Below are 15,598 nucleotides of genomic sequence, written 5' to 3'. Positions count from 1 at the left end.
CCCTGGACCCCTTTCCCACAGCCCTGGTCAAATCTAACATTTGTGCCATAAGTCCCCTCATCACTACAGTGATAAACCACTCCCTCCAGTCTGGTCATGTTCCATCCCCTTTAAAAACTGCTGTCATCAAACCACTCCTCAAAAAACCCACCTTAGACCCAGATGCTCTTGCCAACTACAGACCCAAAGTGTTGTCTTGTCTGTCTATCAAATGTTTTTATTTTATTTTTTAAATGTATATTTTGCTCATCGTTTTTACTCTGTAGCACTTTGAGTTTTGTTTACGCAAATGAAAAGTGCACCTATAAATAAAATGTATTATTATTATTATTATTATTATTATTATATTATTATTATTATTATTATTATTATTATTATTATTATTATTATTATCCTTTCCTCTTTCAACACGTTGCCAGCTACTGTCTGCACTCACACACATCTACAAACAACTGATCTGTCCCTGTTACTGTATCTCCGCTTCCAAAGCACCTTCCAGAATCACATCTCCTATGAATCCGCTTGACTTGCTATTGATTCTTTTTTAACAGAACCTCACAGTGTGTTGCCTCTTAAGTTCAAACGGCTCAATGCTCTCCCTCCCACCCAAAAAGAACAAATCCTATAAACACTGCACATCTCATTGCTGCACTGAAAGGGACCCCTGATGTGTTCTGAAACACATACTGATAACTTGCCCAAACCCAAGATTACACATATTCACACACACAGCGTGTGCTTGAAGACATGTTGAATGTATTCTTTGGTGGCTTTTCCTTACTGTAATTACATTCCAAACTCCAATCCTTAAATTAGCCATCACCATTATATTTTTATTTCTTAACTTAACCTCACTCAATTACACACAAATAAAAACTAAAACATTGTACAGCATGCAAATTAAGTTGACAAGAATAGTAAATATCATATTTGTCTCCTGTCAAAAAAAAGCCCAATCAGCATGTATCTGAACATTTGGTACCAAAGTTGGCCTACATATACAAAAAATGCACACTCCCACTCCCAGGACCCACACACACATTATCAAACAGAAGCTTAATCCTACAGCATTCCACCTACAATACACCTCTATCTCATGATGTAACCGCAAATAAATAGGTGTATAAACTAAGACATCCAGTTGGCGATCACCATGTGGAACACAAACTTTTAGCGTTTTTTAAAAACTGCACACATGGAAAGATGTTCTAATACAACATGTATATATATATATATATATATATATATATATATATATATATAAAACATATTGCTCGTTTACTTATTTGTCATTGACCCAAAAACAAAACTCAGTTAGTTTCTGAAGGGATCTAATTCATGTCTTAATATTTTCATGAGCATTATATGCAAAATGAATTTACATAATAAAGACTTCACCTACATTTGAAGACTGGTGAGACTATATAGTAGCTAGTAAAGTGGACGACGTGTCCCCTTTCTATAAGTATATTTACATGCCTAGTCTCTACTGAAAAGAAAAACACCCTCACACTCCATCAGACCCTTGTTTATGCTCTGGACCGTTTTGAGGGCAGTAGTTCAGGAGATTTTTGGATGCCATGCCTTGCCAAACCCCAGGTCCAATGCCCTTTTCCTCATGCCTGCCTCCAATGATTTCTCCTTTGTGCCAGCTCGGCCTGGAGCAGATGGGTTGGTTCAGCATGGCATCACACCAGCCGACACAGTGGCATGTCAAACAGGCGGTCACAGGCCTGGGCATGCCAAGCACAGCCACACTGTACTGCCATAAGGGAATAATGTGTGCTGAAATCAGATTGGATAGCGAGACAGCGCAGGATTCATGGCCTGATTTGACCACAAATCAGAATAGATAGAAACAAACAGTGCAGTATATATGTGAAAGTCTGAAAATGCACACACACAAATAACCAAACTGTAGTCGTGGCATAAAACCTGCTTGCTGCAAGCTCCATTGCACACACACTCTTCTCTAACCAATTGATGATAGTCAGCTGCAGACACGCACACAATCCATCAGACAGCAATAAAGGACACACACACGATCCTATACTACACTCACAAGCCCTGGCACTGGCTCTGATTCACACACACTCACACTCACACACACACACGCACACACGCACACGCACGCCTCTCTGTCCTCTGCAGGCGGTGATGACGGGCTGTGTTTGGGAGGTTAATGGCCGTTTGCTCCTCACAACCTTCACACTTGATTACTCCCACCGACTGGTGTCTGGACGGCGGGGCCTAAACTCCTGGACACTAAAGCCGTTCCTGTCACCACTCTCATACGCTAAACCACGTTCATTAGAAATGCTAATGCGGATTGAGGTTGTTGTGCACCATGAACTCACATGTGAGTAGACGCAAAAGGTATGTTACTATATGATACAATACATTAAAATGAGAGAAAACAAGGTTGGATAAATATATATATATATATATATATATATATATATTATATATATCTATCATATATATATATATATATATATATATATATATATATATGAATAACTATTTAGAGATGCGTAGCCTCTTTAGCTCGTTTCTGTATTAACCCTTTTCTTTACATCTTGCAGGCGAGAGAATAGAAAGCTGTTAAAGCTGCGGGTTACCGATGAGGTGCTGAATTACATTTTTCATGCAGTCTAATCTCCCGCCAGCTTTTTGATACACAAATATAATAACCTCTAACAAATTTCACATGTAATTATAATACATTATGCAGATATATAATGCGTTAAACAAGCCAGATACCATAAGCCCCAGACTCGCCCCTCATAGCGTGTGAGCGTATGTATACGTAACGTAATGTAATCAAATTGTTTTTGGTCACTATTTCTGACAAACTTTAACTTAACGTGTTCTGTAAAGTTGCAAACAGTGTCAGCTGATAAGGTGTTCGCACAGGACACATCATGGAGAAGCCTTCTCGACATACTGTACACTTCACAGATTACATCTTGTGAATAATACAGACTTTTCCCGCATGACTGGCATAAAGTTAATATAGTTTGTTTAAGAATAATTTGACAGTTTAATTTCAAGAGCTGAACAGGTATGCTGCTTGCTTTGGGAAATGAAATGTTCAGTGTTGTGAAGTATATATCTCAGTAGATGTCAAACGTGAGATGTCAAAATCAAACGTGATTTTGAAATATTTGCATACATAAAATGTAAACGCTAGTACACGTAATGTGTGCACGGACATATGTGCATGCCTTATTTGTATAATGTTACTAAACAATTGTCTTTATTTGTGTCTCATATTGACTTTGACCAAATACGTCTACTGCCTCCTTTACAGTAATAAAAAAATAAGGGCGTATTTAAAATATTGCACATAAAAACATTTTCCCAAATACTATGTATATTTGGCAGTTTTGAGTAACAATTACAACTATATTTTTGAATGGAAAGAAGCCCTAATAGATTTACACAACTCTATGGGAATAAAACACAAAATAAAATGTATAGCTGAAGGACTATGCAAAGTATGGCCTAAATGAGAAACTGCCTTGTTTAGACTTGAGCCATAGCGATGGCTTAATTGGAAAGTGTGTCTTGGCCCAGCCGTATAAACCACTACTCTACATATTATACAGTACTTATGTGTTTGGATGCAAACCAAACGGTTATTACATACGGCAACATAATGCAGAAAATGGAATGGGGAAATATGTGTCTACTGCTGTGGAGTGTGGTTTACTGTTAGTGCTGAGGGTTCTTCCATGAAGTGACCCATATGGACGTCATCTTTATGTAAAAGCAAAGGCAGATAGTTACATAAGGCTGCAGACGCTAATATGGCAAAAGACGGGGTTTACTTTGCTCTTCAGAGTTATCAGGATAAGACCTCTTTTTGACGATAAAGCCATTTGGCTCCTATCTTAAGATATCGTATTTTGCATCTCAAAAGGAGCACAGACCTATCGCTGCAGATCTGATGAAAAGCTGTGTCTGTGTGCGCATGTGTGTGTGTTGGAATGTCTGCGTGCGTGTCATCTAAATGGCAGTCATCTGCTAACAGCAGCGATGGCGTGATGGAAGTGAAAGATATGAGCAGATAACGCTGATAGAAACGAAACCAGACATCCACATCAAGACCCTCCTCCGTATATCGCTCTTTTTCTTATACTCACTAATCATTTTTGTTGTTGCTCCTGACTACGTTGTTTCTTCAGTCCATTTAAATATACATGTCTCCACCTTTAATCTTTCAAGTTCTGCCCTCTGTAAAGTAGCTCTCCCCCCGTACCATTGTATGTGTTGTACCTATTTGTGTGGGTACATGGGAAAGATTTGGAAGTGGTAAGCGGGGGGTCTGGCAGTCAGTTGAGGACAGCGTCTCATTCTGACAAAACAGCAAAAAAAGCTCCCCTGCGGCGACATCCAAAAACATATCCCACACAGTGCGCAACTGTGTGCGGGTTATGATGGTGAGGGAGGGGCTGATGAGAGAAGAAAAATAGGAAGGAGGGAGGGAGGGGAGTGGCGAACAGATTATGACCCCCAGCCATGATTATGTACGCCTGCCGCTCTGACCCCCCGTGCCAATTACATAGATAAGGCAGCCTGTGCGTGCGCAGTGTGTATTTTCCTGAAGCAAAATGCTTGTGTGGTGCTCACACACACACACACACACACACACACACACACACACACACACACACACACACACACACACACACATTTGTATTCACTGCTTGCTATCAGGGGCCACACACTTTCTCTTTCCCACTGTTCTCTCCCCTTTAGCATCCATGACAAGATAACCTCCGTCGATAGCTTCTAGAATTTAAGATGACAACCGCAGGAAGACATATTTGAGTCGGTAGGATGTTGAGGACAGCAGATTGATTTCGAGTAGCGGGAAATTAATCATACATTATGCCCGTCCTCCAGAATTTTAGAGCTCCCTTTGGAGCTTCAAACACTCCCTTATTTCCTTTCGTACTGCCATCTGCATCCTCCCTCCTTGCTTTTGCTTTTCATGCTCGCTTTGCATCGTCTGCTTCTTATCAGTTCCCTTCGCCCTCCTGATTTTTTTTCCTCTCCTCACATCACTCTCCCTTACTCTTTAGAAAAAGGTCCCGGGGGGGGGATTCTGATTTATGATTTGAACTGCATTTTCCAGCATGCTGTGGCAGGAGGGCACGGTCCCATGGGATCGCCATCAGTCCTGCAAGGCAGTATGGGCTTTGACAGCTCCAGGCTGCTGGCGGTTCTCTCATTAGAGTCTCTGTAATGAGTCCGCATCTAACCTGTCGCCTGTGCAACGTAGGGCTGAAAGGAAGCAGACTGATCATGGACTGAGGCTATGCCGCCGAGGCAGCCACATTCAAATTCAACACAAAGGTCCTGTCCTGTGCAGTCGTTGAGATATGATCAATTTCGACGTGTTGACAAAAATCTGTGAAAAACTAGATCTAAAAAGGGAGCTTGTAAATCTTTTACTATTGATGGAGTAAAAGATTTGTAGCACTTCTGCGCTCGAGCATTTATACAGATTACAGAACTTTGAAAGTTTATTTGTTTAAATAGTGATTACAATCTCCACTTGCACCGAGCCTTTATTGAGTTTATGTGTTAATTCAGTACAACAGAGAAAGTTCTTCTAATAAAGTGTAACATTTATGGAGCAGATTGTTAATTGTATAGTACTACAAATTAGTTCTTAAATCCCATTTTATCTCGGTGTGGCTTTGATTTCTCAGTGGAACCTCAAGACTATGCAGATAAACCCTTTTCTGAATAATGTATAATTATCATCACTGTATATTGATCTCACCAGACAGAAGCGTCACCAGACGTGCATATAAGATAAAGGACCGCAAACATGTCTACAGTCAAATCTCTCTATTAAGATTAGACCGGAAGAACAACAGCAACAATGTATTTAAGCGAATCATTCAGCACATTTAATTGTAGCCAGGAGGAGACCGCAAGGGGGTGTCTGATGGATTACTATATCATATTCTACTAGTTACCATAAGAGTCCTGCAACCTAAGGTCAGTAATACTGTCATTATAACTGAACAAAGCAATCAGCATACATTCAGAAAACTGTGGAGAGCTTAGTGGCTGCAACCACTTTGCTGCCAAAGTTAAGTTCCTGAAAGGGAGAAGCTGACATCTACTCCCAGAAGGCATTAAGCAAGACCAGCCTGCCACCCTCCTGCCCAACATGCTCTAAAAGCTGATCAGTGGACCCCTTTGTCTTCCTAAACTTACTGGCTCCTTGTACTTGACCAGGTCCCAGGTGAAAAGGCAGAGAAGGCACCTTTCTTGTTCTACCTTTTCCATGTAAAAAGAATCAAGTAGGCAGTGGAACATGGGTGTGGACTATTCTTGCGAGACAAAAAGGGCAAAGAGGCAATCTCCTCAGCCGGTTAGGTCTAGTGAGCAGATTGCCTCAGGTGTCTCAAGTTCACAGAGAGCAGAGAGCAGAGGGAGAGAGGAGGAAGTAAATAGGAAAAACAAAACAATAACACTAGGCACAGTGCCATCCTTGTTGAAGTCTTTTCATTAGTTAAGCATTACTAACCCCTGGCTCCCCTAATGTATATATTCTCTTTCCACTCGTTATTCTGTCAGCTGTCGTCAGAGTCGCCCTCATTGGTGCAAATATATGGAATGGGAGAAATGTTTTGTCTCTCTTCTGAGCAACAAAAAAACACAAATGTAATCAGAATTAGTTTTCATATTTGAGATGTGTTTTTCCTTCTACAACAACAACTAAAACTATTAACACTATGACTAACACTAATGCAGTACCAGCAATCTTCTTAACAGCAACAATTACGTACACAATAACAATGAAATACAAGTAAGATTACATTTTATAGAATATATTAAATTGAATATAATACATTTAATGTAGTGCACGCCAATAAACTAACATTTAAAAATACATTTTTATTATAAGTTTAAAAGCTTTAACTGCATTTCTTAGTCATTGTAAAGCTTTAGTGTCACACTGGAACATGTTGAAGCAACACTTAATGTAGAAAGGTCAGAAAAATGATTGGTGTCCATGCCATTTGAACAAAATGTAAATAATATTAATTAACAGTTGGTAGAAAGTAAAGAGATAGCAACATGTTACGTTTCCTCGCCAAGCCCTGACACTTTGTTTTCAGAGTTATACATCATGATAAATAAGGCCTCCACCCATTATATATTCTTTCATTGTACTAGAACTTGGCAATCATTCAAAGTACCCGGCCTTGGCTATGTGACAGATACTGGCCTCAGTTGATAGAAATGTCTTACCAGTACATTAACACTATGCATAGTGAGCGAGCTAGAGACCACAACACACTGCAATGTAAACATTAGCAGTGTACATATACAATTAATCACACATGGATGTTTCCACACAAACAAACTCACCCTCGCACATTCCAATCCAGCTGTATTTATAAGAACACGTGCAGATTACATATTCCTTTGAACTTCATATAGGATTCAAAGCACTTCTTTATTAGGTCATTTCTGTTTAATATTTTAAGGAGGCATTTGGTTCATTCCTATTCAAACATGCAAAGAGCAAAATGTGATAAAATGTGTGGAAATTAAATGAAATTACATCCAGGAAGGAGACATGTGTATGTGTGCTTAAAAGATGATTGGAGTATGAAAAGAGACTCTTTCTAAGCAACTGCAAGGATTGCAGTGTTTATCCAATGAGTTTACATTCTCTATGTTTTCTCCCTGGTGCACCAGTATCACACAGACAACTGTTAATTATTTAAACTGGCTAAATACTAGGAATGCGGAATTAATTTCTGTTGTCCATCGCTGAACTAGATGATTGCTTTTAACATAAATCTATTTATATCAAATGACGTATCCACCTCTGAGTGTGCACGGATCTCAGGCATTATGTTAATAACTGACTCATTGCATCACATTTGGCCGGGGGTTTTGGAGAATAAAATGAACATTAAATAAAAAAAGGGATATCCTCCATTGGAGCATTAAATTGCCTTTAAAAATCAAATCAGAGCATCTCCAAAATACATTTTATACCGTCTAACTCCGATACATGCTGAAACTTCACAAGCTGTAGGATGCTGTGCATGCCGAAGGAAACTTCTAGTACCTACTGCATATCCATGACATCTATTTGGCCGAGATATGGATATGATGACGCATGATTAAGTGATAAGTGAGCGATTGGAAACTCATTCAAATTCAATATTTGTGATTCACCGAGAACGTAAGCAGGCCATCTGCTTGGAGAGAGAATAGGGGGTGGACGGCAAGAAACTTCAATACAAGTTACACTGAACAACCATCCATTCAAATTTAAAATGGCCTTGACACCTGCAGTTTCTGAACATGTGTTCAGTGAAAATGGTTCCGGGGCAACACATTTCAGGAGTCGTGACAAAACACATGAGGGAGGAAGTGCGACATCCGACATGGCGACATGGCAGTTAAGACTGAGGAGGGTGACAGAAATATACCACGTTTGTGTGTGTGTGTGTGTGTGTGGGGGGGGGGGGAGGTGGATGAAAGTCTCAGATTCATTTCTCTACCCACAATATGTGTGAAATGATGCATGCATCTGTTGGTGAATGTGCGAGTGCATCTGTGTTTGTGGGCGTTCGGATTACTGTGGCAACATTGGATAGAAATGTACTCGTCTCCCGGTGCAATTAGTTATCAGCGTGCTAGCCGTGCTTTTTAATGGTATAGTTAAATAAAAAGCTAAAAGAGGTGGACATAAATGAACTTATCTGGAAAATGTGTCAATTATAGGACAAGGAGGAGGTCACAGGAACAATAGACAGAGGTGTTTAGATACTACTAAATGAAAATCAATAGAATTTTCTGCATGCTTTTCCTCTTGCCATTTACAGATTTTTTCTTTTTCTTTTAAATCAAGGATAGCGGCACTCGCCATCTCCCACCACTGGTCAATATGTTCATGTGCGAAACCAATGATTAGCATCCTGTATGTAAAATATCAAGTGTCAGTTTCCTGGGAAAGTGAGGCACTCTACCAGAGGTGATAAGAAGTGTTTGTTGCTAGATATTTCTTGACGGTTATACCTGCCACAGTAATGTCACAGAAGATGCACCCTAGTGATAAGTTACTCTTTAAAGGATCTGGAGGTCCTCTGCAATTAATATTTCAATAGCACCGCAGAATTCTTCCCCTTTCTGTCAGGCAGAGCAGGTAGTAAAATACAAACATTTATTTGAGAACATAGCAGTGCAGATTGCTGCCATTATGCTGCACTCAAGCCTAGAAAAACGCTTACCTTAATATTAACAGTGTGTTCACAGAACATCTTTAACACTCCTTGTAAGCACACAAGTGAAAGATTTCCATTCAAATACCAGCCCCTGTGTCTGATTTGCTTTGGGATTTTAATGCTCACCAAAGTAAGAAAGTTAGATTTAATTACATAATCAGTGAACGAATATCAGAGGAAAAGAGCGGTTGCACTAAAACTGACCAATCACTGACATTAATGCCACTTTAGATACATGTTTTGCTCATATTTCTCTCGATAAATGATTAAGCCTTTTGTAATTTTGTGATCACGTCAGACTCCATAATAAAAAGCAGAGAATTTGCTACTTTCCCCCAGGCTGTACCCTTTATGTCATATATAGAAAATGCACAGAAGAACTCCCTCGCTCTACAATGTTGTTCTTTTAATGCCAGCATATTTGATTCCCATACGGTTTATTTCTGAAGGATTTGCAATGTGTGTGCAATCAGTTACTTTTCATCTCTTCTACACACACACACACACACACACACACACACGAGTGAGAACTCGCTGGTTTAGAGTGCAAAGGCTATGACATTAGCAGACGGAGTCCTCGCGTCCCACATGCCGGCCACGTCATGGCACATCTTATCTCTTCGAGCTCTGAAGGTGCTGCTGGCTGGCTGAAAGGCCACCTTCCAAACAGATACCATCAGCCTGACACCCTGACCTGACGGGAGCTGAGGGCTACAACTCTGCTCCGTATCATATCCAATCACATTGGAGGTGGGAGAGCAGGGTTACAGCACGCTGCAATAAAAACACGAGGCCAATTCTTTTCTGCCTACGCCTCACAAAAGAACGGGCCAAAAAAATAATAATCAAATCATGGGGTCAAAAGTTGAACTACTGTAGTTGTAGAAGTAGTAGAAGTAGTAATGCCAACAATGAGAAACAGTATTATATGCCAATGCTATTTGAGTGCTAATGTTATCTGTATGGTAATGCTCTAGCAGAACTTGCTGGCTCCAAATGTAACGCACCCTCTTCAGATAATCTTCCTGTGACCGTTGCGCTTCTGGTTTAAGAGTTTGTCATACATGAGGTGTTTAAAAGAAGGACGATGCTATACTGTTATTGATATATTGCGTCAACAGTGGCCTTGTATTCATGCCAGCCTTCAATCGTGCCGTCAGAATATAAATGCATATGTATTTAGTGGCACATTCATCATGCGTTTTTACCTGCGAGACAACCTATCTGCATGGACCAGCCAGACAGACTTTCTTACTCGAACTCAAGGCTGTAGTTACTGTAGGTCTCTGGAGGAGGAATCGACCGTGAGATGTCATGGCATTGAATAAATTGTTGTCTGTAGCTCTACCCTGGTTTGCTCCCTCTCTCTCTCTCCCACACAGTCTCTCCCCCTCCTTTATTCACTCACACACTCATATTTTGGGATCCTTTATATAATGTGGTGTGTGACTGAGAGGCCATGAAGCAGGGCGCTGCTGTACAATGGTGCTCAGTCAACCAAATAATATAAAGGTTAAATAAAATATTCCTTTGCGAAACCACAGACACCCAGTGTTCCAAGTCTGTGATAGAGTATTGCTGGAGCAGAAAATACCGCATCAATATTTAAACGCAGCAGCTGAATTAAGAGAAAATCAATGACAAACGCGGTCCTTCTTATATCGTGGGATGAAAAAGAAAAGAGACCCGTTGAAAAACTGCAAGTCTGGGTGACATTCTCTGACTGCTGCATTTGTCACATCCAAACGTACAACTCTGTCACCCACCATATAGGATAATTTAAAATAAAGTAGAATCCAAGTCAATTCCAGAGAAATGACTGACAGCCCTGTGCTGAAATATAAAATATCTTCAGCTTCCATCTCCTCCCCACTGCAGGGAGATCACAGCACATCCCCCAGTGCTTGTATGACACCTAGTGGTCAGCCCGGGTACAGACATCCTCTCTAAAGAATTATTTGAATGTGTGTCATGGCAGTGGCTCCACACATAATAAGTGGTGTAATTCGTCATACACTGAGACCACTTCCATGCCTGGTGGAGGCTTTTGAAGTTTTTTTTGGATTGCACTCCATAAAGTCTGACATAAACAGCGTTCAAGTGCATTTTAAGTGCAGAGACGTGACACGAATGCACAGAACGCATACGAGTGTGGCGCACAATCGTACGACCCTGCACAAGCACCTCCCACTGACAACCAATTACTCCTGCACTCTGACCATCACCACTGCACAATAGCATTACAAATCTTCCAACTTAATGCCAAATACAAACCCTCGCACACAACTAATGCAAACTAATGATGGATGAATGACTCAACAAATGCATGGCCACATTCTCTGGACACACTTGTTCACAAGGTAGAAAAGAAAATGAAAAAAAGCACTTAATTGCTTTGTGATAAAACCTCCACTGTGGCTAGGGTTAATCAGTCAAGCCCCCATCTTTCTCACAAAGACGACATGAAAATTGAGGAAGATAAACACAGACGCAAACATTGTGACAAACATCAGGTTTCCTCCATGTCGCTGTGGCTGGCAGCACTTACCTGTGGGCTAGTTGTTCAATTGTCAGTGTCATTATAGAAATAACAGTTTGCTATCATTCTGTCAGCATGGGGCAGAAAAACATCAGCTTGTTCCGAAAACAAGCTCGCACTATGTGGTGCCGACTCTCAGTGGATAAGCAATTAGCTTTCTGGGGGCCAAAACTACAGTTTGTCCCACATAGAAAAACAAGCAACACCTGTGTGTGCAGCCAAGTGGAGCTCAGCTCTGCATACTAGAAAATAGGAACATCCAACAGGGGCGTCTCAAGTTGCAATTTTCTGAATTAAATTTTTAGAGAAGATTGATGGGACAATGAATAGAATGGGTAGCGAGCAGGGGAGAGGCAATTGAATAATGTTATAGCCGAGTATGGTAGGCAAGCGAGGAGGATTGCGAGATGAAAAATCCTGATAATTATGCAAGTGAAACAATAATTAAATCTGACAGAAAAAGTGAAATGAGTGACAGAAAAATACAACTTAGATCATGTTGTTTAAAAAGAGGTGCAAAGAGACATACAAATGAGGCGATGAAACAAAAAAAAAAGAGTAAATGATGTGTAATGGAAAAAAGAAATTCAACAGATTTAAAAGGTATGAAAATATGGAAGAGTGACGTGGGTAATGAGAAAGACGTCACTTATGATGAGGTCAAGAGAGGGCAAAAAAAAGCCCCACTGCACAGAATCAAGATGAGATAGACAGATACATTTTAGTCAGAAAATTGGATAGAACCACTTACTGAGGCTACAGTCTATCCTGATACAATCTGGCGGGAGAAAGAGCGAAATGGTGAGATCAAATAAAAAGAAAAAAGAGAAAGAAAGAGACAGAAAGAGGATAAAAGAGAAAAAGACATTTTACATCCTTCAAGGTACATTCTGCAGACAACCAAGCATTGCTCTGGGGCCACCATCCGGGGACAGGCTCCGAGTCAGGATCACCCTTTTCCTCCATCAATCCCATCATCCAACCCTCCTTTCCACCCGATACCCTCAAAGCACAGCAGAAGGCAAGACTTACGCTATCCTACAATAGGAGAGCATGGCTCAATGTCAACATAGTGATGACACTTAAAAATAAACTATGCAAAGTGCTCCATTGTTGGTGTAATAAACACTTTATATGTAATTACAGACGCATCATCAAAATGCAAATTGTGCACTTGGAATTATAAGATTCTACCCGGGTGGAGTGCAGTTCTGAAATACTGAGCACAGAAGATTTTTACGTACCATCTGGCAAAACCTTTACGCCTTATTTTCAGAGGTCTTTTATTTTTCTCATTGTAAAGCATAAACACACTATGTAAAAGACTTAACTTCATTAACCAAGTCAGATAGAGACGAATAATTTCAACTGCACAAAATGTTTTGGCCAGATTTAGATGGACTAAATAACTTCCGCTCGTTGCTTTTTTTGCAAGTAAAACATGTAAAGCCATTATGCTCACACTGTGAACTAATAACCTTTGTTCCTGCATATGCTATGCACTCACTAGAGCAATGTCTTGCACCCTTAACATTAGCCACTTTTCCCAGCGATTTCGGTTACACTTGCCTTCTGCAGCACTTTGAGCATGACAAACCCAACAGTGTAAATGACAAGAAAGGGTGATCTGCACACCCCAGCCACCTCACGCCTGGTGCACACAAAGCACAAGAAGTAGGACCGTCTGTCACGCTATCTGCACTATTTGTTACAAGTGGTGTGACAGAAACATTGTGAAAGGTGTTATGATTTTACAAGCTGTGTTTGTCAGACTGGTGTGTTGGTTAAAAAGCTTTTAACTGGAAGCCTCTGGTTCAAGCAGATTGCCAGTAAACATCTGCTTTGGTTATGTATCCTACAGCCATAAACTCTATCCTGCTCTGTAGCTCACCCTGACCTTTGGGATGGGGCTTAGTAAACAGAGGCTTCCTTTACAGGGGTCATTAAAGTATCACACTATTATTCCCCATCGAATACCAAATTGAAAAATTCACTAATTGCTGTTCAGCCCCATCTAGTGGCTGTAAACTGCATGTGCATGTGGCAGTGTGGTTGGGTTGTGGTCTCGAGCTGTCAACCGCTACAGAATAGTGGACACAAACAGCCAGGGACCGGCGTCACGCTGTAGAGAAGTGGACATAATACAAATACAGTTCCATTAAAATGTATTTAAGGGCCACATGTGTTGGTGAGCAGCGCTGTTTTCTGAACGAAGCCATGTTTCTGAAAAAGGTCAAATTGTCCTTACAGGATGTGAAAGTTTTTTAATAGATTATCAATAAATATAATGTGCCAGTTGTCATCTGACAATGTTTGAGTGACACATTGAACAGGTTAACATCATTATCCATAATTAATACATATCATTAGGGCTAAATCGGTGCAATTATAGCCTCTCCTAGTGATTAATTAGAAGGACTTTAATTATCCTAACGGATTAAAGCCTTAACATTGGAGGGTTTCATTTCACTTTATTGTTTATTAATTCCTTTGTAAAAAAAAACTGAGCTGACCTTTAGTGTCAGTCAACTGTTAAACATTTTTAAGGTGTAATTTGAGCCCCATTTAATACAGAGAAAGAGGACGGTGGGTCCCATTTCTCTGTGGGAAATTGGTATACACTTTAATTTGAGGACTTTGCCGTAAGTGTGTTCTTTGGGGACCGCTAGCAGGTCAAGCTGTGGCCCTGTGGACAATAAGTAAAAGTCTGTGTGCAACTACAGCTGAGCCGGTCTCTCTGACTGTCTGATCCAAGGGCCGCAGACATACAGGCCATTGAAGGGATGAAAAGTTCAATCTTCTGAGTCTTGGCCAGGTGGGGCGTTGTTTGAGTGACAGAAAATGAGAGAGGGAGGAGGAGAAAGAGAAGCGAGAGTAAGGGAAGTAGAAAAAGAGAGAGGAGTGGCCACCTCCGCCCCCCCCCCCCCCCCCTTCCTGTCTCAATGGTGGCTCAAACTCCCATATTCCAGGGTGCACCTCTGTCATGCTCCTCCCGGTTCACTGCTGAGAGTCTGTTCCTTCAAAGGATCACGGTAGACTTAAGGTATCTTTACGCTGGAAGGTCATACCAATCTTCCCCAGAGCACTAATATTCATCAAAATGAAAAGGTCTGCATTCCTGCAGCCTAAGATTGCATTTCAGACCTCTTTACACCCCCCTCTACTTTTAACTCATCTGTAATTACTTATGATGATGATTCATATCTCCTCTTAGCACCCGCTGCTGGGCAGAGGTAGAGACATCCAGCCCCTCAGCTAACTCCACAAAAATGGGAATAAAGCAGAACCTTGAGGAGGAGCGACACAGGAGCAAAGCCACCTTGAAGCGTCTAGAGACAGGTTAGTAGGTTTAAGCTCAGAGTCGGGCCATGGATACTGTTAGAGATGGAACTTTTAAACAGGAGGAGGTGCTATGAGGCTTCACAGGGAACAAAAGGAAGTTGGCGAATGCAGAGGGGAAGGGGTGGGACCAGGGGTCAAATAATATAGAACAGTAATGACTGCAGGGAGGCTCCCCACATAGGACCAAATGGGGGAAAACCTTTACATTTTTACTTTAAGTTATATTTTCCTGCAGCAAGCACGTTATCAGTTTGTGGAGGAGAAGTTTCTGTGTTTGTACCTCAGTTTTCTCAAGTAACTAACCTTTGAACAGAACACTGTTGGCATTTCTCATTTGAACCAATGTGCAGCTAGTTTGCTGTACTGCCTGTTAAATGAGAGGAATTGTGCTCCATCAGAGAAAAACAATCTGACACAACTGAGGGACAAATTAGGAAGCCTT

The 15,598-nt window shown here is 40.8% G+C and overlaps 1 protein-coding gene across 6 annotated transcripts in view; it reads right to left on the bottom strand.

The window, feature by feature from the left end:
* nrxn2b (neurexin 2b) overlaps positions 1-15,598 on the bottom strand; it is a 503,322-nt gene that overhangs the window by 274,248 nt on the left and 213,476 nt on the right. For all 6 annotated transcript variants that reach the window (XM_029455250.1, XM_029455256.1, XM_029455255.1 and 3 more), the window contains one exon: positions 12,566-12,592. In XM_029455250.1, coding sequence (XP_029311110.1) covers positions 12,566-12,592 — 27 coding nt within the window. The remainder of the gene's footprint in view (positions 1-12,565; positions 12,593-15,598) is intronic.

This window comes from Cottoperca gobio, chromosome 18, assembly GCF_900634415.1.
Source record: "Cottoperca gobio chromosome 18, fCotGob3.1, whole genome shotgun sequence".
NCBI lineage: Eukaryota > Metazoa > Chordata > Actinopteri > Perciformes > Bovichtidae > Cottoperca > Cottoperca gobio.
The sequence above is the reverse complement of the archived record's forward strand: the minus strand, read 5'-3'. Positions and strand labels throughout refer to the sequence as shown.